The sequence below is a fragment of the Danio rerio genome, chromosome 23 (genome assembly GCF_049306965.1).
Source record: "Danio rerio strain Tuebingen ecotype United States chromosome 23, GRCz12tu, whole genome shotgun sequence".
In the NCBI taxonomy this organism is placed as follows: domain Eukaryota; kingdom Metazoa; phylum Chordata; class Actinopteri; order Cypriniformes; family Danionidae; genus Danio; species Danio rerio.
In genome coordinates, this window is record NC_133198.1 from 277192 (window position 1) to 302131 (window position 24940).

Here is a 24940-nt window from a genome sequence, read left to right on the forward strand (position 1 = left end):
AATTGTCAGGACATTTTGCTTGTTTAAAGGTGAAACTCTCTTCATTTTGACTCCTGTTTTGGTCACTAATGCTTTGACCTCATGAAATCTATCAGTTAGTGAAGACATTATCATATCTATATGCTTCTCTTTCATGCTGCTGTTTGGTGGCATCTCGAATTGTTTTGAATGAAAGACTCAATAAAAATAGATGGACTTGCTGCCACCTACTGGTAGTTTTGTGTTTGCATTTATCCATAGCAGGCTTAAAAGAGCCAATATATATAAATATTAGATCTGTATAAACGATATAGTATACAGCGGGGGAAATTAGTATTGAACACACTGTCATGTGTTTTTCCTGGGAATAATATCTCTACAGGAGCTGCTGACGTGAAAGTGCAGGAGATTTTGGTAAAAACCCAAACAATACTAACTAGAATAAAAGAAAACAAACTAAACCTAAACATGAGTAGTGTGTGATAACACTGGACGGACAGAAGGAGAAAGAGCTGAACTGCTGAACTGTGTTTAATACTCTATATAAAGGCTGTTGTGGTGCTGCAGCTGAAAGTCGTCTCTCATATGGAGAATGAAGCCTCCTGCAGTGCTCAGGTGTGAGTTTCTCTCAGTCTTCATCAGAGTGTGTAAATCTTGATGCTTCTGTGGGTCTCGACTATCAGATCGGAGCTGTATTCTGTATTCTCTATTGGGTTCGGCTCAGGTGATTGGCTGGGCCATTCTACAGCTTGATTGTCTTTCTCCGAAAGCATCTGAGAGTCTCCTCGGCTGTGTTTTGGATCATTGTCTTGCTGAAATGTCCACCCTGGCTTCATCTTCATCCTCCTGCTGATGTAGATGTTGGACTGAAGCAGCTGATCTTCATTTACACTGAGGAAGGGCAGAGGCTTGCTGAAGAACTACTGACAGATTTCAGCTGCTGTCTGGGCTTTCCATGCTTAACTACACCTTCCTTTCTTCATGTGTTCAACACTTTTTCTCTGTGTTATTTCAGTTTAATACACAGAACTTCATTTGTAAACTAATTAGATTAGTCCTCTTTGCATATCTGGATTTCTTTGGTTCTTATCATCATCCAGTGCACATTTCAGCAGCAGCTTTAGAAACAGGTTTTCTAAGAAACATGGTGACGTGTTCAACACTTATTTCCTCCACTGTATATATCTATCTCCCACATTTCTTCTCAAACCTACATGAGATCAAAACATCATACTATTCATTCATCAATACTATTACACTTCATTCACCAGACTGTGATGTCCATATTAAAGTAGTGTTTTGAGAAATTCACAGGCATCTCTCAGTGTCCAAAGGAGTTAGATCTTGAGGAGAGAGTGTAATACCGCACAACAGATGAGAGAAAAGCAAAACGAGGAGGAAAAGGTTCAGGATGGAGGGAGCAGCAGGCAGTAGAGGGAGATGGAGGTTTGAGAAGATGCTTGTAAACAGCAGTCTTTATGCATATTTGCTGTCCTAACACTGATATAAGTTTAAAACCATATATTACTGTCCTAATGGGATGCAACAAATGAAAATGGCTGCCAGTGTGTTGTCAAATGAAAACTGTTTCTGTCACACAAGGAAATAAATAATGCTTTCATAAATCATTTTTGAGCAAAAAGTATGAAATTATTTGAACCAAATTATGATATGAAAGTATCAAAGTAAATATCGGGAAATTATGAAAGTATCAACAATCGTGAGATAAATCAAAATGCAAATAAAAAGACAAAAACGCATTGTTTTAAATAGGACTTAATTTAGTTTTAAATGTTCACAATTTATGATTAAGCAAATTTCAACTTTCAAAATTCATAATTGAGAGAAATAGAAATTAAAAAGCTAAAATAATGAACACAATGGTGAGAAGCTAATTTAGTCTTACAGACAAAATCTATTATAGAGTAAATCTATTTAAAAATCAAGTATCAGCTACAAGATGAGCTGAAATATTGAGAAAATCAATTAAGAGATCCACACAAAAGTGCAAATTAGTAAAGTAAGAAATCAAGATTTAAAGATAAATTATGAGAAGAGTTGAAAAACCTGCTAAAAAACTGTCAATTAATTAATTATGAGTTGAGTTGGAAAAACTCAAATGAGGGAAAAAAACTTGATCTGAAATCAACTGATTATTTGGATTAATAAATAATTAAACAGAAAAATAAGTTGAACAAGCAGATTTATAAAAAAAAAAAATGAAAGTTTAAAAATGAGATGTCAATTAGTTTATTCATTTAATCCTCAATTAATATAAAAATAGCTAAAATAAAAAGAGAAATGTCAATTATGCTTTAGCAGTGCATGTATTTTTCCCCTTGTGTGCTGAAAATGATCATCATCACATATGCAGTGATTATGGTTTTGGTTTGTCTTTCACAGTAAGTGTTATGCAGTCGCAAATATATTTATTTACCCATAATTTAAGGGATTGCATGAGGATATTGAAGGCTTGTGTGAAATATATGCACATAATTCCACCTTTACATCCCTATGACTAAGAAAACAAGTAAGTAAAACTAATCGTGATATGACGTATGATCTTGTAGAACCACCTCTGTGATTTAGTTTCAACATAAAGGTCTGCAAACTCAGAGTTTGTCTTGTATTTAATCCAAATTTATACAAATTCCTAAATAAAGCAGCATTTTCTAGAACATACTGGAACATACTGTCTTTGTTTTCAGAAATAATGAGTCAAAATGAAGAGAGTTTTTCATTAAAGCAAGCAGAATAATCTGACAACAGGTGAAGGGAAATAATCTTGTTTTCAGTCTGACATAAGATTATTTTACACACAGATTATTTTGCTTGTTTTCAGGAAAACTCGTTCAATGTTGACTCAGTGTTCCTGTAAACAAGACTGTATATTGCCTTTCTAGAAAATGCTTCTTGACTTAAGAATTTTTAAATATTTGGACTAGAAACAAGACAGAAACTATGAGTAAGAAAAGCATTTGTTTGCAGTGGACAGATCATATCACAGTGCTAAACACAAATGCATACACTGGCAGAAGCATTGCATTTACAGTGAGGAACTGCAATCCTAACTCAATGACCTTCTTCTAATGTACTGCAGGAGCTTCTGCCAGCTGTCTGTGCTAGAATGGGTTTCGTTGAGCAGATATAGTGCATAATATCATAACAGTACAATAAAAACACAGTTAGTCCCCACAGTCCAGAACTAAAGTGTGCAAACACAGCTGAACATCTGGAAATCTGCAGGCACTTTCCATGAAAACCTGCACAAAATAGAGCTTAAAACATAAAGCAAAGTCACTTTGTGCTGTGTAATAAGTAAATGAGAGAGTTTAATCTTCATTCCTCAAATTCAGCCAGCTTAGAGAGTGACAAAAATATACATACATACACAAACAGCTGAAGTCAGAATTATTAGCCCCTGAATTATTAGACCCTGTTTATTTTTTTCCCCAATTTCTATTTAATGGAGAGCAGATTTCTCCAACACATCTCTAATCATAACAGTGTTAATAACTCATCTCTAATAACTGATGTGTTTCCTCTTCATCATGATGACAGCACATAATATTAGACTAGATATTCTTCAAGACACTAGTGTTCAGCTTACAGTGACATGTAAAGGCTTCACTAGGGTAATTAGGGTAAAGTTAGGGTAATTAGGCAAGTTATTGTATAACAGTGGTTTGTTCTGGAGACTATCAAAAAAATTTTTAGCTCAAAGGGGCGAATAATTTTGTCTTTAAAATTGTGTTTAAAAAATTAAAAACTGCTTTTATTCTAGCCGAAATAAAAAATAAGACTTTCTCCAGAAGAACAGATATTATCAGACACTGTGAACATTTCCTCAATCTGTTCAACATCATTTGGGAAATATCTAAAATAGGCTTGACTTCAACTGTATGTATATGTGTGTGTGTGTGTGTGTGTGTGTGTGTGTGTGTGTGTGTGTGTGTGTGTGTATATAGGGGGTAGGGAAAAATCCTCGAGCCAGAATTTGGACTCTGGACACCCTGACGTGCTAACCACTAGTCTATTGCGCCGACAGAGAGTGACAAATATTAAACAATAGTTTAATAATTTACATTAATAAAAGAAGAAAAAAATTAAGCATAAAATATTATTAAAAATATTTATAGTTAAATATAATTTATATTAAAACATTACATTCAAATATTGTAGAAATATAATAAAAATTTTACATAACATTGAAATAAATCAAATAAATTAACATGTAAATATATACAAAAACACACACACACACACACATTATTTATATATATATATATATATATATATATATATATATATATATATATATATATATATATATATATATATATATATATATATTTATTATGTCAAAACAAACTGTTAACTTGGATGCCATTATTCTTTGCTCAGAAATAATAAAAAATTAACAAATAAACCAAAACAACTGGTGATTATTGATAGACTTTAAATAAATGTGTGTGTACATGTGTGTGTGTGTGTTTAAACCATGAATCAACACTAGTTGGCCAATAGACACAATTACTCGCACTCCTGAGCAGTATTTAATCCTCTCCAAATATTCCCCAGATGCTGTTTCTCAGATTGAGGAGTTGTTCTCAGTGTTTCCTCTAATGTTTGTTCTTCTGGAGAAAGTCTGATTAGTTTTATTTGGGCTAGAATAACAGCAGTGTTTAATAGTGTTAAAGTCATGTTAAGCTCAATATTATTCACCCCTTCAGCAATATTAGTGTTGGATTGTCTCCAGAACAAACCACTGTTATACAATGACTTGCCTAATTACCCTAACTTTACCCTAATTACCCTAGTGAAGCCTTTACATGTCACTGTAAGCTGAACACTAGTGTCTTGAAGAATATCTAGTCTAATATTATGTGCTGTCATCATGATGAAGAGGAAACACATCAGCTATTAGAAATCAAACTATTATGATTAGAAATGTGCTGAAAATGTTAAACAGTAATTGGGGAAATATAAAAGAATAATGATTTTACAGGAGGGTGAATAATTCTGACATGTATTTGCGAGAGATTCCCCTCTAAATAAGCAATATGAGCATTTACTGCCTAAACAATAAAGGTGCACCAAAATGTACTGTATTCACAGAAAGTGCCTCTTTCCATAATCCTTGGCAGAACTGACTTTTCAATCTGCTGCTACATGTTAGAGTAATCCAGCTCAAACTGAGGAGGAGGAAGAGCGGTCTTCATCAGCGCCTCACTGCTGTCGACGCCTGGTACACACAGCACCACAGAAGAAGAGAAGAGAGAGAAATGTAGTTCACTAAAAGCATGAGAGAGAGTCTGTGGAGCAGAGCGCAGGAGGAAGAGTGAGTGGCTGCAGGTCTGAACACAAGGTAAAGATGATGATGATGATGAAGATGTTCTGGTCCTCAGCAGAGATTTACTTTGGTTTCAGGCCAGCTACGATAAGACTACTGATAAAGGATGCTTCTGAAAGTGTCAACTAGAAAGGGGACAGCAGGACAGAGAACTGAGAGAAATGCAGTGTAGTAAAGGGCTTGCACATTGAATCTGAATTGTTTTGGTTTGGTTGTTTTTCCAATGTAATATATATTCATTAACCCGTGTCTACTGCTCAGATTGACGCCCCTTTGGTGTCTGTTTTTGACTTCCATTTTAATCATATTTATTGACGGCAAAGCCCTGACAGCAGATTATCAAGCATTCTCCATTGTTGCTGGTTTTCCCTGTACAGATTAGGAGGTGAACCCTACTGAAAAAAACAGCTTAAACCAGCCTAGGCTGGTTTTAGCTGGTCGACCAGGCTGGTTTAAGAGGGGTTTTGGCCATTTCCAGTCTGGTCTTAGCTGGTCAGGCTGGGAGATGACCAGCTAAAACCAGTTTGACCAGCCTAGCCAGGTTGGGAGCCCTGCCAAAACCAGCTATGTCCAGCTTAAAAGAGGGCTGGTCAAGCTGGTTTTAGCTGGATTTAGCTGGTCATTTTCCACCCTTACCAGCTAAGACCAGGCTGGAAATGTCTGGAAACCAGCCTGGAAATGGCCAAAACCTCTCTAAAACCAGCCTAGGCTGGTTTAAGCTGGATTTGTCAGCAGGGAAGTGTGTCATTTCTACTGTTGATCATCAGTTCTCAGCATTAACCCTTGGGATCGGCCTGTGCTGAAGAGTTTCAGGCTTTTATATGGAGCTCTGTGCAGTAAAACAGCAGATTATAGTGTGTGTCTGACTGTGTTTACTGTGTTCTGAGCAGCTTACTCCTGTTGATGAATTTCTCAGACATATCAAGGTGAGTGCGCAAAGGTCTCTCTCTCATTCACACACATTAAACTCCATATCAATCCAAATAAAAGCCTAAAAGTGATGATGCAAGTGATGATGAACTGTTAAAATGACAAACTGTACCCTTCATAACAGGAGCTTGTGATTGCTGCTCAAGTCTGATGCCATTCTGGATTTTGTGTGATGGCTCAGGATTGTCAAACACCTCTCAGAATGCTCACTACAGATGTGAAAACATACAAAAATAAAATCGCTCCCACTTCATATGAAGTGTCCTCAACTAATATGTACTTACACTGAAATTAAGATTTGATTATGGTGTAACAGCATGTTTGACAATGTACTTATGCTCAATTAAACACCTGCAGTAATTATGCTTATAATTACACTGTTGACCATCCCTTACACTTTAACCCACCCTTAAACCCACCCACACCACTAAACCTGTCCCTAACCTAACCTGTACCTTACCTTAATATCACCACAAGTGTTCTAATGAGCACAGTAAGCACACTGTATGTATGATTTGAGGCAGGTATATAGTAGTTAAGGGCACTTAATATAAAGTGGGACCATAAAATCTATCAGGAACCAAACTTTCTCAAGCCCCTCGAGTGTTTCGGAGGCAGTGTGTGTGTCCACAACAGACTAATATTTCAGACTCAGTGTGCAGTGTACTGGAGAGTGTGTGTTTGTTGGAGCTGCAGGACAGCTGAAGGGGAAGGTGTAGGTGAATGGACAGGAGGAGGTGTCCGCGTGGAGCAGGAATAGAGGAGTTCGGTCATGTCTATCTAGAGAGTGAAGGCACAGAGCAGAAGGGACGGGTGTAGGAGAGGACACAGCATCCAGTCAGAATATGGTGGTCTCGTACTTGGTGCTGACGGTGCGTTTGGGGTCTTTGGAGTCCAGGATCCAGGAAGCGCTGCTCTGACCGGGAGCTTCCACATCCATCGCCTCCACCTGGAACAGCAGGACAGGAGCCATGTCAACAACATCTAAGATTAGTAGTCTGTACAGGTGGTTTAAGGGCTGGTTTAGGGATAGGAACAGGTTTAGTGGTGTGGTTAAGGAATAAGGACAGGGTTAGTGGGATATGTAGGTTTAAAAACAGGTTAAAGGATAGGGACAGGGTTAGAGGTATATCTAGGTTTAAGGGCTGGTTGAGGGATAGGGATGAGGTCAGTGGTGTTTGTAGGTTTAAGGATGGGTTGAGGGATAGGGACAGGGTTAGAGGTATACTGTGTGTAGGTTTAAAGGCTAGTTGAGGAATAGGGACAGGGTTGGTGGTCTCTGTAGGTTTAGGGGCTGGTTAAGGCAAATGAACAGGTTTAGAAGTATGGTTATGGGACAGGTTTAGTGGTAAATGTAGGTTTAAGGGCTGTTAATTGACACGGGGACATGATTTGTGGTACAATTAGTTTTAAGGGTGGGTTAATGTCTGATTTATACTTCTGCATCGAATGTGCACATCTCAAAAATATGTAACTACGTGTCTTGGTGATGAGTAGGGCAAGAATTGATTGGTTGGCTTTGTATTAGTGACGAGTGTGGCTGAAGCCGGGAGCTGTGAAGGTGGAGTGAGGAGTGAGGATGGCGGCATGAGTGTTTCACAAGTGAGGAGCTCCAGATGGACACTTTTGCTTTGTTTATAATATAGTAATAATTGATGCACTTTTTCTTGCCTCTTTCTTCCTCGAATGAGCATTTCTGATAATTAAACTATGATCAAAGTAATTGTAATTAAATTATATTATTTAATGTGTGATTCCTCAAAGCACCAGCAGGCGGCTCCACAGCACTGTTCATATCTGTAAGAGTGCTGGTCATTAAGATAACAAGACAGCACAAGTGGACCAGATATGGGTTTGTCAGAAAGTCCTACAAAGAGAGGAATCATGGGAATTGGAGGTATTGAAGTGGCAAGGTGAGCAGAGGACGAGCTGGATGAAGGATAGATGAGAATAAGTGTGAAGAATGAGAACGAGAATACAGCAAGGTGAAACATTTAAGAGTCAGCAGTGACTGGACTATCAATGCAGACAGAGACTGTGGGAGGATCAGCGGAGAGCTGAGGGGTTCTGCTTTTATCATCAACCCATCGACAAGTTGATGAAATACAGCATCCAACTTATAAACCGAGAACAAATAACATAATATCAGCAGACTTTATTTAAACATTTACTTTAAACACACTAAAGCAAACTATATATTTAAACACCTGTTAAAGTAACCCTTTAATGCAGCTCATGCTAATACCATGATGATACCAGATATCATGACAAAAGCTTCAACAATTAGAGCAACAAGAAAATTTGATGTCTCGATGTGTGTGTGTGTGTGTGTGTGTGTGTGTGTGTGTGTGTGTGTGTGTGTGTGTGTGTGTGAGAGAGAGAGTTAGGTTGTTTGGATCTTGCATTTCTTACATTATGGGAACCAAAAGTCTCCACAAGCATAGCAATGCCAATACATTTACACTTTGTGGGGTTATTTGTTGGTCCTCGTAATAAAAATGTCTTGTAAATCACACAGAATAAAGTATTTTGAAAAGGTAAAACTGCAGAATGTTGTCTGTGAGAGCTGGGTTTAGGGGATAAAATATAAAGTTTGTGGATAAATAATCATTGCATTTATGAGAAGTGCCTATAAAGATAGCTGTGCAATTGTGTGTGTGTGCATGTGTGTGTGTGTGTGTGTGTGTGTGTGTGTGTTCTGACCCCAGACTTGCGCATGCTGGCCCGTGGTTTGGGGACGGGTCTGCTGCTCTTGGTGTCGATCAGTTCTGCTGCTCCGGCTGAGCTCTGCTGCTGGCGGCTCCTCTGGGCCTGCAGTGCCAGCTGATAGGCCACTTCAAACGCCTGTCCCAGCGTCAGGATGATCTCATAGGTCAGGTTCTGTCCGGGAGGCGGAGACATGCTAATTAACAACTGTGATGAGGCACTTCAAATCAAAACAGTTTAGTCAGAGACTTCATTCCTGTTCAATGTCAATGCCCTTCACTCAAGTTAGACTCATTACCCCCCTGTACAGTTCCCCAATTTCTGTTTAACAGAGAGCAGATTTCTCCAGCACATCTCTAATCATAGTTTGATTGTTTAACTGATTTATTTCCTCTTCATCATGATGACAGCACATAATATTAGACTAGATATTCTTCAAGACACTAGTGTTCAGCTTACAGTGACATGTAAAGGCTTCACTAGGGTAATGAGGGTAAAGTTAGGGTAATTAGGCAAGTCATTGTATAACAGTGGTTTGTTCTGGAGACAATCCAACACTAATATTGCTGAAGGGGTGAATAATATTGAGCTTAACATGACTTTAACACTATTAAACACTGCTGTTATTCCTGCTTAAATAAAACTAATCAGACTTTCTCCAGAAGAACAAATAGAAAAAAACAGGTAGAGCATCTGATTGGGTTTAAATTGAATACCCTAAACCCTTGAGCACTAGGAAACTACACTGACATCACAATCGCATTGCTTTCTGGGACATATCGGTGCTGAAGTGGACAAATGAAGCCGACTCGCTCTGTCAAAATCAACAGATCAAAGGTGTGTGCATGTAAACTTCTCTCGTTCACTTGATGAAGTGAAGCACACTATAAAATATGAAACTCCCTCAAGAGAACAAGGAAAAGAGTGCATTTCTAATAGTGGAGTGGAACGCAGCCAATGTCCCTTTCAAGGAAAGTCTGCTCACTTATACTAGTAAAGCAACAAGGGCAGTTCTTCCAAGAGCAGAGCCCTGTCTAAATGACGGCTCAACTAAATGAAGAGATGCTTTCCTGATGCTGCTTTTGTCCCAGATCATAATCACAATCCCCTCATCACATCATTATTCAGCAGTTTAATCTGCTCCTGCCACTGTCTCTCTAATACGTGTTTATTCAGAAAATAAAAGGCAGAGATAATCTTGAGGAGCAGACTGAAGAATGGCTGTTGTGTTGTCTGAAATCAAGCACAAGTCAATGTGCATTCAGAAATCACTGCTTTCTTTTTGATTGTGTTTCCACTCGGCTCTGATCATCACCATGCTGAGTTTGTCTCACCACGTCGACGGTGCTGAAGACGTGGCAGTAGTGATGGCTGCTCAGCAGATCTTTAGTGATGTAGGCGAAGGTGCAGAGATCCTCCGGGTCCTGAGCCGCACACGAGATGTTCCTGATCTCATGCTCTGCTATGATGTTCTGCAGGAACACACAGCAGGAACACGTGAGCACACCTCATCCCTCCATCCATCCATCAGTCTGTCCATGCATCCATCCATCCCTCTATCCATCTCATCCACCATTAATCAATCACTCTCTCAGTCTATAATTCTATCCCTCCTTCTATCTGTCCCTGCATCCATACATCCCTCTCTTCATCTATCCATCCCTCTATCCATTCATTCATTCTTTCTTTTTTCCACCCATCCATGCATTTATCATCACAACCATCATCCCATCTATCATTAATCAATCATTCTATCAGTCTGAGCATCCATCCTCTACATCTATTCATCCATACATCCTCTCCATCCATCCCTTGATCCCTCCATCTATTCATCATCTCATCTATCATTCATTCCATCAGTCTGTGCTTCTTTCCCTTCATCCATCCATCCATCATCTCAACTATCACCTCATCTATCATTCAATCATTGTATCAGTCTGTGCTCCCATCCATCCATCCCCTCTATCCCACCACCTGAACAGTGGTTTATGTCGGTGAGGGAGCAGGAAATGACATCATCACCTTATTGGCAGCATCGATGAACTTCACGCCCTTGTATGTGATGGAGAGAACGATAGTGGGGATCTTCCTCATCTGTTCTGTCGACCTCTGTTGAACCACACACACACACACACACACACACACACACACACACACACACACACACGTGTTCAACAGATGAAAGAAACTCATAGAGGGAGAGTAAATACTGTCTACAGTAATACGCTTTCCAACATTTATCAGAGTATCTTCTTTTGTATTTCTGCACTGTATTTTGTGATGAATGCAAGTACTTTTATTTTCCTTTTTTTAAGAATTCCTCATTGTAGGCTGATCAGAAGCGTACAGTCCTCATATACCCTGTATATTCTTCAGTGTTTACATCAGTAAATATAAATAATCATTTTAATCTAAAGATATGAAAAAGGAAAGACCATTTGCTTATTCTCAAAGGTCTGAGTCAGTAAAATGACCTGCAGATCCCACTACTAATGAAAATGGTCTGTTATTCTGCAGTAATAGAGGACACTCATAGGTGGCCTTCTCCCTGACGGTGCATCTAGCTGCACAAATACACACTAATAATCATAAGAGTGTGCTGGCGGGAGACCTTGAGCTCTCATAGACGAACACCAACACTGTTAACAATGTCCTGTAGAATCTGAAGTAACTCACTGTAAATCGATTACAGCAGAAATACTGTATTTACATTTACAGCACCATTTATCTAGCTGTGTATGTACTTACAGCACTGTATATACTGTAAACTATACAGTGATTTTCACAATGCAACACAGTAACACACTGCACTACTGTCCTACAGTGAAATAAGGTTCATATTACAGTACATGCTGTGTGATTTACATAAATGGTTAACAGCATACCCTCATTTTAGCACAGGCGTCCTGCGTCGACTCCGTTCCTCTGAGCTCTTTAATGAGCATCGAGCCCAGATACTGCAGGACAGACAGAAACACACACATTTCAGCTGCTTTTACAAAGGCAAACAGGTGAAGAGGTCAGCGGACACTAGTTTGAACAGTTAACATGCATGTGGATCTGCATGGAACAAAAACGCGGAAATACAATTAATAAACATGGATTTGCATGGAAAAAACACAGATTTATAATAAATAAATAAATAAAAAGATAATTGCATGAAATAAACTGGGATTAGCAATAAACAAAACAAAAAAAAAATGTGAATAAGCATGGAATAAAGAATGGCAATTACAAAACTAAATGTGGATTTGCATGGAATAAACTACTGTAACTCAACTAAAATAAGCTCTTTGCTAAAATTACAAAAACAATTGTGAATTTTGATGGAATTAACTTGGAATTACAAAAGAAAAAATGCGTGGAACAAACACAGAAATACAAAAAAAGAAGAAGAACTGCATGCAATAAAAACTCATAACTACAAAAATAAATATGAATTTGTAAGGATAAATTTGGAATTTCACAGAAAACACATGTGCATTTGCATTGAACAAATTGAGAATGACAAAAATACAATTTTCATGCAAAAACCAAAACAAACAAACGTGAATGTACATGGAATAAATCCGACATTACAAAATAAAAAGGCAGGGATCTACATGGGAAAAACAAAACGTTAAACAATAAGTAACACGCATGGAATCGCATAGGATAAACTAAAAACAGTGGGAGCTGTGAAAACTACAGACAGAACTGTGAATAATACAGCAAGAAACGCAAGAAGCAAACAGAATGAAGTCGAAAATACAACCAAGACATAATTAAGTAAGTAAGAACTGTTTAAAAAATAGCAACTGAAAGGAAATATTCAGTCATTATTAAATAAAGTATAAAGTAAATAAAAAATAAAGTAAATTGCATCAAATAATGTCAGAATGACAAAAACGTTGTGCAGAAATACTAAATTGCTCTAAATAAATTAATGTATTCACAAGAAAATAATTGAGACATAAACTCATGTATTGTATTGAAATGTATTGAATAAATGTATAAATGTAACTGAACGGATCTCCTACATAAAACAGAAGCCAGCATCACATGACCTCTCCAAACCCGATTATCAAAGCACAGTCAAGGGCTTCAGTTAATTTCACAACCTGCAGCATTATAAAGCTCCAGAGGGTCTGATTTATGACAATATAATTAAATATAATTACGTTGGCCTCGTAACTGCAGGCCTCAAAGATCAGCTTCTCAGGCTGATGGTGCCAGTTCTGGACGGGGGTGTATGGGGCTGCCAGACTCGGGGGCCGCAGGGTCAGGCGCTGCCGGTCCTCATATCGCTCCTGCAGGAACACAGAACTCTTTTAAATGAAATTAGGAGAACAAATCTATTATTGTGAATTTATATTAGGAGAAAAAAACAGTAAGAGTTGACCTGATTTGGTGTTTAAATACATGTGAAAGTTCAAATTGGAAAGCAATGTTGGCCTTTATTAAATCAAAATCTTTCTCAGTTTGGGCTCCAGCCAGTAATATTGTCTGAATGTACAGGACTATTGGTGTTGATTAGCACAGTGAGGCTATAGTCCATTATGCCACTCCTTCACCTCAATGATAACAGCTTTATTTTTTCAGCATGACAATGTTAATATGACATGCAGTGATGGTAATCTAATGATCTACATCAGGGATGTTTAAACTTGGTCCTGGAGGTGTCCTGCTGAGTTTAGCTCCAACTTGCTTCGACACACCTGCCTGGAGATTTGAGGTTATCTGGAAAGAGCTTGATTAGCTGCTTCAGGTGTGTTTGATTAGGGTTGAAGCTAAACCCTCTAGTTTGGACACCCCTGATCTAGATAAAGCTAATCTAATCTAATGTTAACGTTAATGATTCAATAATAATAATAATGATAATTATAATGATTCAATAATACAATAATACCACTACTACTACTACTACTACTACTACTACTACTACTAATAATAATAATAATAATAATAATGATTCAATAATACAATAATAATACTAATACTACTACTACTACTACTAATAATAATAATAATAATATTAATAATAATAATTCAATAATAATAATAATAATAATACAACAATAATAATAGTAATAATAATAATAACATTAATAATAATAATAATAGTTCAATAATAATAATAATAATAATGATTCAATAATACAATAATAATACTAATACTACTACTACTACTACTACTACTACTAATAATAATAATAATAATAATAATAATAATAATTCAATAATAATAATAATACAACAACAATAATAATAATAGTAATAATAATAATAACATTAATAATAATAATAATAATTCAATAATAATAATAATAATATTAATGTTTCAATAACAATAATACAAATAATAATAATAATACAATAATACTAATACTAATACTAATAATAATAATAATAATAATAATTAAATAATAATAATAATAATAATAATAATAATAATAATGATTCAATAATAATAATACAATACTAATCATAACAATATAATAATAATAATAAAATAATTCTAATAACAATAATTATAATAATACAATACTACTACTACTACTACTAATAATAAAATAATATGAATAATGATAATATGAATAATAATACAATAATAATAATAATATGAATAATAATAATAATAATAATAATAATAATAATAATAATAATACAAAAAATAAATAAATAATAATAATAATAATAATAATAAATGTCACTATGGTTGTGTTTGTGAAAATACCCAAAAAGAGAATGAAATGAAATGATGACATCATGCATGCGCATGGAACATGTTTGGGACGGTGTAGATTAAAGGGAAGTGCAGAACAGTAGGTGGTAGTGCTGTATCTGCTCAAATGTTTGCTAAAGCTTTTTCAGCAAATTGTGGATTTACTTCCACATTGCAACCAACTGTGGAGCCTCGTCCTCCACACAGACACACACACTTTCCCTACAGGTGCTGTTTACTGGCACTAAGGTGACACTGCCAAACACTTAACACAGCATCACTGGTTGTTTTGTGGATGTGTGTACTTGTGGATCATTTTGTCATGCAGACGTAATAAGGAAAACCCTTCTGTCTTTGTCTACATCACTGTGGTGTTCATAATCATAGCCTAAATCTGACCTGCGTCTGCGTTCTGTCATTGGGCCGCTGCCGGATGGCCAGGTCATACTCTGAATCCGGCCCTCTCCTCTTCCCAGAGTCCCCTGCAGGTAAAAGCGGGTCCATAGAGCGAGTGTAGGAGTCTGAGTGACTGAGAGGAGACGACGTCTGAGACACCAGATCCTGACACTGCAGAAGAAGAGTGAAAATGACCACAGGCATTCGTTTTTTACTGCAAATAATGTCCTTTTCACTAGAAAGGCCCACACAGAGTCCAAAGGCAGAAGTGCTGATCATAATCGGATTCAAAAAGTGAACAAATATCACATGCAGCACCTCTTCAAAACCTGATTTTCCTATAGAGATGGTCTCCTGTCATGCCTTGAACTCTTCAATAAGGAGTCATATAGTGATGATCAAAGTCACTCAGTTCCTTCTCTGTTTCATTCATCTTATTGTCCATGTTTTTATATATATATCACACACAGATGAACGATAATAATGGGTTTACATTGATATTCTGCTGTTAATTGCTGATTCTCTGTAGTGTCCAGCAGGTGTCAGTGTGCTGCATCTGAACACTATTGATCTGCTGACTCTGATCAGACAGTCATTCAGTCAGCTCTCCAGCATTACACACTCAAACTAGCACTGAGTCCTGACACACTCTCATTATTACACTCCATACACCAGCATGACTTTCAGAACATCCATCTGTCATTATTCCTCATGGCCTTATTATTCCTATGGCCCTTATGATCTGTAATAACTCTGTGAGGGAGGGCTGATCTTCATCAGTGTGCTTCTCCACAGTGCTGTCTGCAGCTTTCATTTGCTGTGGATTCTGATGGGCTGTCAGTGTTTCCTCTGTGTGTTTATCGCTGTAGTTGTGCAGTTTTACCGCTATATGTTCATTGTTAGGGTTCTGGTGTTTGCATTCTCCAGTTAATAACTCACTCTGATCTGAGAGAGGCGCGGTGGTTTGACTGGAGGCTCCTCATAGGGCCGTTCAGCGAGTGATGCGATGATGCGCTTCCTGTGGCCCAATAACGTGATCTTCAGCACCTACACACACACACACACACACACACACACACACACACACACACACACACACACACACACACACACACACACACACACACACACACACACACACACACACACACACACACACACACACACACACACACACACACACACACACACACACACACACACACACACACACACACACACACACACACACACACACACACACACACACACACACACACACACACACACACACACACACACACACACACACACACACACACACACACACACACACACACACACACACACACACACACACACACACACACACACACACACACAATCAAAACACATGCATGTCCTGTTCACAACTGAAAACAGACTGAACTGATGGTAAGTATATCTGAGATGTGCAGAGGTAGAGATGCACTGGATCATGAAGCTTCGACCTCTTACAGGTCTGGTTCAGAGCACATATTAGACTCCAGCACTATAAAGAGCTCTGCATGCTGTGCTCACATTGACGATCTCCAGCTCCCACAGGTTTTTCACACACTCCAGTGTCTGGTAGCCGCTGGACAGGAAGTTGTGCAGGTATTCCTGAAGACCCAGGAGATCCAGCCACGAAGCCAGAGAAGAGCTGCCGTCACAGCCCAACGCCTTCACCTGCACACAGCAGATCACAAGAATGACCGAGAGTGTGTGTGTGTAATGCTCGTCACACACAAACAACCACAGAGAAGCTTCAGCAGCGGATGTGTGCTAGACACCCCTGCTGATTCACACCATCACTGCTCACAGGCCATGCCTGAATATAAAGGTCCTGAGACGCATCAGTTGGTCAGGTTTCCACCTCTATCTTGTGCTTGAATGTTGAAATGAATCGTCAGTCACTGCTCATTTGATTGAGTTTGAGTACTAATCGAGTTCGAGACCCGGTGTAGAGCATCCTGCTGTTGTTCACAGACCTTGGGTAAAGAGCGTGCGGCGCTGAGGATCTTCCTGCGATGTCCAGGATCTGTGATGCCGATTTCTCTCAGATCTTGCTCCTCCATCACATCATTCCCCTTCACAAACACACAAACACAGGCATTAGACATACAGCAACAGCACAATGGGTCTCATTCACTGACCGGGAAAATGCATGAAATGTGCACACAGATGCTTTCCAGAATAAATCCTGATCCATTAAAATGCTCATAATTAAAAGTACAAGAAAAAATCAAGAGCAACTCATCCCACATGTGTGTTTTAAACCATGTTATACACATTCCTGCTGTTCCACTGATGTGTGTATGTTCAGTGTGTACTGTATTTGGTGCTCTGCACACTTGTGTAAAAGCTGCATTGACCTGACTGAACAGATTGATTTACCCAAAGCATTTACAGTCAAAATAATATATAGGTCACACCTACAATAAGGTTCATTAGTTAATGTTAATTAATGATTTACTAACATGAACAAACAATGAACAATACATTTACTGCTGTATTTGTTCATGTTAGTTTACATCAGTTAATGAAAATACAGTAGTTCATTGTGAGTCCATGTTAACTCATGCTGCATTAGCTAATGTTAACAAGCATGAACTACTGTACAAGTGTTGTTCATGATTAGTTCATGTTAGTAAATGCATTAACTAATGAACCATATTGTAGTGTTACCAATATATATATATATATATATATATATATATATATATAATGTATATTATGTATAATATGTATATAGTGTCTTGAAGAATATCTAGTCTAATATTATGTGCTGTCATCATGATGAAGAGGAAACACATCAGCTATTAGAGATGAGTTATTAACACTGTTATGTGCAGAAATGTGTTTTTTGCTAAACAGAAATTGGGGGAAAAGGTAAAAACGAATAATAATTCTGACTTCATCTGTACAAACAAGTAATAACTTCAAATATCGCACAAAAACTGTCCATAATGGTTTATCAGTCATTGTTAAAGATGTATTTCCCCTGGTTCTCTGTGCACTAGAGTGCTTTTATCTGAAGTAACACAATGTTTAATTCAATGTACCGTAGAGCAACAAAGAGAACAGCAGTCGTTTACAGATCAATGCTAATCTCTAAAGCTACGATCATCTGCAGACATGCTGAAGCTCTCCACATGTAATGATTAAGCACACAATGTGTGTATGGTGCAGGACAGAGACACACATCTCTCAGTGTGTGTGTGTGTGTGTGTGTGTGTGTGTGTGTGTGTGGGTGTGTGTGTGTGTGTGTGTGTGTGTGTGTGTGTGTGTGTTTCATGTTTCCTCACTGATCAATGCCAGAAACTCTAAACAGTACATCTAACACAGCAGCATCTGAGCAATCGATAGTAGACACACACACCCACTTGTTCATATATCCCAGTGGGGACTCTCATAGACATAATGCTGTTTCTAGTATATAAACCAGGGGTGTCCACACTCAGTCCTGGAGGGCCGGTGACCTAAACCCTAATCAAACACACCCTAACCTGCTATTCAAGCTCGTACCAGGTATACTAGAAACGTCCAGGCAGGTGTGTTGAAGCAGGCTGGAGCTACAGTGAGCAGGACACCGGCCCTGCAGGAGCGAGTTGGACACCCCTGATATAAACTGTATATTCTCTCCTGTCCTCCTAAACTGAACTCTCACAGCAAACAATCTGCAGTTTCACATCTTCACAATCCGTCATTTCGTCTGATTATTCAGCCTGTTTACCTCACTGAGATCTTAAATCCTCACATTAACATCTACAGTCCCCATGAGACTGTGTGTATTTAGGTTTAAGTCCCCATTGGGATGTAAAAACAAGTACACACATTGGGTTTTGTCATTTATATAGACTCTCCACAGGTGTAACATATTTTATACTGTAAAAACAGTGTATTATCTGAGATCTGAACATTCTTTACAATATTATCAGCTTCATCCACAGCCTGGTCAAACAGCTGCATGTGGGAAGAAGTCCCCTGACACACACTGCTGACACACTCCTGTGTTCAAACCCAGATCAGGTCTCTTCAAGCAGCACTTCAGACAATCTTTATACTCAGTTTTGTAAACCTAGTGAAGACACAGAGACCCTCATAAATGAGCTGTTTATTTTATGACCCCAGATCAGATACTAGAGGACCAGAATCAGACAGCAGTCCTCTAATGCAGTGTTTCTCCACCACGTTCCTGAAGGAGCACCAGCTCTGCATATTTTCCATGTCTCCTTAAGCAAACACACTCGACTCATATCATCAGCTCATTAGCAGAGACTGAGAGAGCTGTAATGGGACATGTCTGTGAAGGAGACATGCATAACATGCAGTGCTGGTGATCCTCCAGGAACATGGTTGAGAAACACCGCACTAGTAATTATGTCTCCATCTGGCATCTTCACTCAAACAGCAGGAGAAATCAGAAGCTCTTTCAGTCTCATCAGATCTCCTGTGATGAAGTAAAACTGAGGAGACGGCAGCTGAATGCAGAGACACTGAGGCGGATCAATCGCCGTCTCTTATCTCTGCAGTGCACTTAACCCTTCTTCTCTCATTATCAGCCTCCGATATGGACTGAAAGCAGATCTGGCAGTACAATACATGTCCAGAGCTTATTTTAGTACAGCTGGCAGAATGTGCACAGCAGAAGATGCAGCTCTTACTCAGAGTTTGTGTCCTGTTTCTAGTCTAAATCAGTCAGCATTTACTGGACGAGCAGAACATATTCATTTGTTTTCAGAAATAATGAGTCAAAATGAAGAGAGTTTTTCCTTAAAACAAGCAGAATAACCTGACAATGAGCCAAGAAATATTATCAAAATGAAAACAAGATTATTACAAACACTCTAGAATACACCAGACGTGTGTTTGAATGGGGAATGGGGGAAAGATTAACGCTCAATATGGAGAATAAAGCCTCATACAGGCCATCTCTGACCCATTGTGTTGTGTGTTGTGTGTGTGTTATGTGCGTGCATGTGTGTGTGTCCTCTCCACTGTTTCCTCAGTAGCACTCCTAGCTTCATGTTAATTGGATATCTCATCAGTCAATTGTAATTACAGTATGATCATGTGACATTTGACCAATCAGCTGCCGCCTCATTAGCATAAAAGGCACAGGTGTTTTCTGACTGGAAAATCAATCCAACACTAGCGGAGCTGTCAGGTGTTCACTGATAAGAGTGTCATTGGTCAACACATCAGCTTACTAATCACCTCCACCTGCTGAATTCCAGCACATCTATTCAGTGTTCACTAATTATAATTATTGTCCCATTTTCCCAAAATATGCATCAAAATCAGATCAGTCAGCAGGAATCATCACATTGCTGAAGCACAGAGAAAGCTGAGGCCAGATTAAGCCTCACAATCAGCCCAGAGAGGATGAAAACGACCCAACAGCACACAAGGGTTAACTGTTTTACTAGGCATTACTGAAGTGTATTAGAAAAAAGGTCATCAGACCAGCACTGCTGGCTACATTTACATGCATCCATATAATGCATCAGTAACTGAACTGAGAATCCTTCATGCAAACACCTTAATTGATCCGACTGAACTCAATCCTGATGACTATTCGATCAGGCTGGAAAGGAGGATTTAACCATGGAGAACACATGCACCCAGCTCAATCTGACTGAAAAGTGCAACTCCTGCTTGCTTGTAGATGTGCAGTGATGTAGAAGTGGCAAAATAACACATTGTGTGTCCACTATATTAGAGTAGATCAATATTAAATGTACCTATTAAAGCTAAGAGAAGATCCAGACTGAAGATTGCGACACAGAAACACAGCTCTTCACTTTATTTAACACTCAATCAATCCATTCAGACTTAAACATGAAGTGTTTCTACACACAGAGCCGCTGTTTGACGATCTCGCCCGCTCTCATTTCTGCACATATCTGGCGCCCTTGATTATCTAGCACTTAATCAACTCCCCATTAGAAAAATCTGCACCATGCTGCAATCTGCACTGTCTCGGCTGCTTCAGGAGTGTGAAAGACAGGAGAGCATGGAGATTTACAAAGAATTAACAAACTTTATTTGCTCTTTCCATACTGTCCCAACATTTCTGACTCAGGGTTGTATATTTTCATAAGTGAATGCCTTCTTGATACAATGACTTGCCTAATTACCCTAACTTTACCCTAATTACCCTAGTGAAGCCTTTACATGTCACTGTAAGCTGAACACTAGTGTCTTGAAGAATATCTAGTCTAATATTATGTGCTGTCATCATGATGAAGAGGAAACACATCAGCTATTAGAGATGAGTTATTAACACTGTTATGATTAGAGATGTGCTGGGGAAATTATAATATTCAGGAGGGCTAATAATTCTGACTTTAACTATATATATATATATATATATATATATATATATATATATATATATATATATATATATATATATATATTTACACAAGTATGTAAACAGATTGAATGATGAGCTCTGAAATCAGCATGTGTATACTCCGCGTGGTCACTGCTAATGGCTAACTGCACTGCAACCTCATACTGCATTTGTCCATCTGCGTGAGAACATTTAGAGCAGTGTTGTGAAGGAGCTGCAGAGATTGCAGATGCATCAAGAGGGGGTTTGTGCAAACACACACACACACACACACACACACACACCTCTTGCTGACCAGCTTGCCTATAAAACCTTCATTACTCCTGCAATGAGGTGACGCTCGGCATGAAACAGAGGACGACCAGGGACCCGTCTGTATCTCTGATTTACAACACACACACGCACGCACGCACGCACGCACGCACGCACGCACGCACGCACGCACGCACGCACGCACGCACGCACGCACGCACGCACGCACGCACGCACACACACACACACACACACACACACACACACACACACACACCCTCCTCGGCCAGCTGAGGCTTTCAACCGCATCACCATCAATTCTCATTACCTCACATGGTAAAAACAACACAAGCCTTTAAATGGCATCAGGGTTCCTTCATAGAGACTCACAGGCTCCTCGATCTGTCTTCCTGCACATGGCTGAGCACTAGTTAAAATCATGAAGAGTTTGTTTACAGCAATGAGTTCCTACAGGATATCAGGTCAAATCAGACATGTTAATGTTAACATATAAAAGTAACTGGTATAAACACATCCACCTGTAAACATTAAGAGGGATCAGGGGGAAGATTGAAACCGAGTCAAGTAACTTCTATGCTGTCTTATTGCTTTCCTAATGTGGATTTTGATTATCAGAATCCACGCTAGAACAGTTTTGGTTTTGATTTTTGGATAGCCTGCGTGTCTCATCTGCTGTTTTCAGAGATGAATCTACTTTGCCTGATGTGCTGAACAGTCTTTCAGGTGTGCTACTGCCAGGCAAACAATCATCTGTTATCTTAAAATGACTAAGTCATTGCAAACCATTGAAATATGTATATTATCATATGCAAATGTGCAATAATTTGATCATTATAATATATTATGCATTAATTACCCTAGTGCAGGCCAGCATGTGCCAAAGCATGACTTTTTTTCAGGTAAAATGGTATGCACACCTATTATTTTAAACTGCATGTAAATGTATTATGAGCTTTAGCTACACCTTTTTCCCAGAGGCTGGTGTTTTTATAAGCTTCTGCCGTCTACAGTCTGTGTTTAAGGGTAGTGATTGAGCTCTGCTCGAATCTAAGATCCACTTAGAATCCAATCTTCTAACAACTTCCTAATTGGGTTGTTACTGATTGATTAGGCCTTGGATAAAGACCGCATCATCTGCCTGGAATAAGTGCCTATATTTGAGATAGCAAATCATGTTAAGACCAAAGAACTTTCACAGTACATTTGACCTCGCAGCTTAAAAATCCTGCTGACTGTCCTGCTGCTGTTACAGGAGTTCACTTGGCTGCAGATCCACTCTGCTACAGCAGCAAACCTGTAAACACTTAATGCTTATTTATTCAGTCAACAAGCTAACTTTCTCTTTCCCTGAGTGCTTCCTATCCTGAATTACTCTGCAGCATCACAAAAACTAGCCTTGATCCACGACAAGCAGATTATCATAAACTTACATGCAAAACATACAAAAGCAAAGGCGTTTAGAGAAATTAAGAGAAAGACGGCGGTCCACTGAGATGCAGGTCAACACAGGATGAGAGTTAAGAAAGTCCGAGCATTCTCATCAGAAGCTTTTAATTTTGTTGTATTTTTTTTTCCTCTACTTTAAACCCATGGAAGTACACACACACACATTTTGAGTGCAGAGTGACAGCGCACGCAAACACACACATTCAACATGCACCTGGAGCAGTGGGCAGCTAGCCTCCAGCGCAATTAGGGGAGAAATTAAGGGTTCTGTGCCTACAACACAGGGTACATGAGCTGGGAATCAAAGGTGGAGAGAGAGTGGTTACTTCACTACCCATATCTTATAATCAAAAGGTTGAAGGTTCAATTCCTGGTCCCGATAGTCAAAGGTTACAGGTTCAATTCCTGGTCCCAGCAGGCCTTCAACCTTTAGGGTATAAGTTCAACTCCCTACCCATTCGATTAAAAGTACCCATTATTGATTACAAGTCCAATACCCTACCCATTAGAGAGCTGGAATTGAACCACATGTATAACTACAACCTGTACCTGTTAACCTGATCCCCAGGTTTGACTCGTACCTCAGGTCACAACTGCCCCATATTACACTCACATTTTGCATGCACAAACAGGATGACGATCCTGGCCCAGACAGGAATTGAACCTGCAACCATTTGATTACAAGTCCAACTCCCTACCCATTATTGATTACCCTACCCATTAGGTCACAACTGTCCCATAATACACACATGCATATTCCATACACACTTTCCACAGCAATGCCCCAGAATATGTAAAAGACTGATGACTTGAAGCAGTTTTAAAGTGACAGTCGCCTAGTTTTATAACAATGTTGCTCGTTTGCCCTTGATGAAAGTGCATTTAAGTAAGAGAGAGCTTTATTCTGAGCATTTTAATTTTAAAATGTTCCAATCTACTTCCAATAAATAGGCCACAACTGCCCCATAACATAACTAAGATAAACATACAGGTTACTCACCATGTAGCGCAGGTCATCGAATCCGTTGAGCAGTAGTTTGCTCTCGTACTGTGGAAGGCCTATATGCTCCAGCCAATCCCCGACCGGCTGCTCCAGAAGCCTCCCGGACCCACCTGCGGACAGAGGGAGGCGTTTGAGGAGGGAGAACCCCTTGAGACGGTAGCATCGGCACTCTGAGGAGGAGACATGGCACTGCCACATCATCCTCGGCCAGCAGTGCCGAGAGCAGAAACACCAGGACGGCAAAGGCGACAGGATCCCGGTCCAGAGTTGTGGTCGCTCCCAAAGTAGGGGCAAACCACACTTGATAACAATGAAGGTCGATATTGCCAAATTTTAAACAAAGAAAGAGATTGATCACAGATTTAGACTCCACATTGTGTCCCAAATTGTACTTCAGAGGTCTTAGTATAGTTACTATGAACAAACATGTGTCCCGAGACCAGCAATTATCAAAGGTTGAGTCTGGATATCCCCCTCAGAACTGAAGGTTTGGTTATGCCATATAGAAAGTGACAAATGATGAAGCGTTCAATCCCCATTGTAATGAAGCCTGTATTATTATAATCCTAGACAAGGCAGCTCCTGAAGAGGTGAGCTTGCACATCCATCCTCGAGGGCTTTGATTGATTGGGCTGTTCAGCTGGAAAGAGGAGATTGGGGAAACTAATAAAACTCAATGAAGGAAAGCTTGTAATTCCTTCCCTCGGTGTCCATGTGGAGGTAGGTGCAAATATCTTCTACTATCACTAATAATGACAAGCAGGTTGTGTCTTCATCGCTCAAGCAATTTCA

The 24940-nt window shown here is 39.0% G+C and overlaps 1 protein-coding gene across 36 annotated transcripts in view; it reads right to left on the bottom strand.

The window, feature by feature from the left end:
- Positions 1–24940, bottom strand: part of LOC101885863 (ankyrin repeat and SAM domain-containing protein 1A) — a 134530-nt gene that overhangs the window by 32627 nt on the left and 76963 nt on the right. For 25 of the 36 annotated variants that reach the window (XR_012398908.1, XR_012398905.1, XR_012398903.1 and 22 more), the window contains 11 exons: positions 24146–24258; positions 17057–17155; positions 16608–16754; positions 16008–16115; positions 15072–15239; positions 13129–13257; positions 11854–11925; positions 10991–11077; positions 10303–10440; positions 8966–9142; positions 7123–7211 (listed from right to left, as the gene is read on the bottom strand). Coding sequence is in view for 11 of the 36 variants with exons in the window: in XM_073939591.1 (XP_073795692.1) it covers positions 7123–7211; positions 8966–9142; positions 10303–10440; positions 10991–11077; positions 11854–11925; positions 13129–13257; positions 15072–15239; positions 16008–16115; positions 16608–16754; positions 17057–17155; positions 24146–24258 (1327 nt within the window). In the remaining 25 variants the exon portion in view is untranslated. Of the gene's footprint in view, positions 1–6977; positions 7212–8965; positions 9143–9612; positions 10441–10990; positions 11078–11853; positions 11926–13128; positions 13258–15071; positions 15240–16007; positions 16116–16607; positions 16755–17056; positions 17156–24145; positions 24259–24940 lie in introns of those variants that run through there. The other 11 variants (XM_073939590.1, XM_073939589.1, XM_073939587.1 and 8 more) reach the window with 7 other exon arrangements.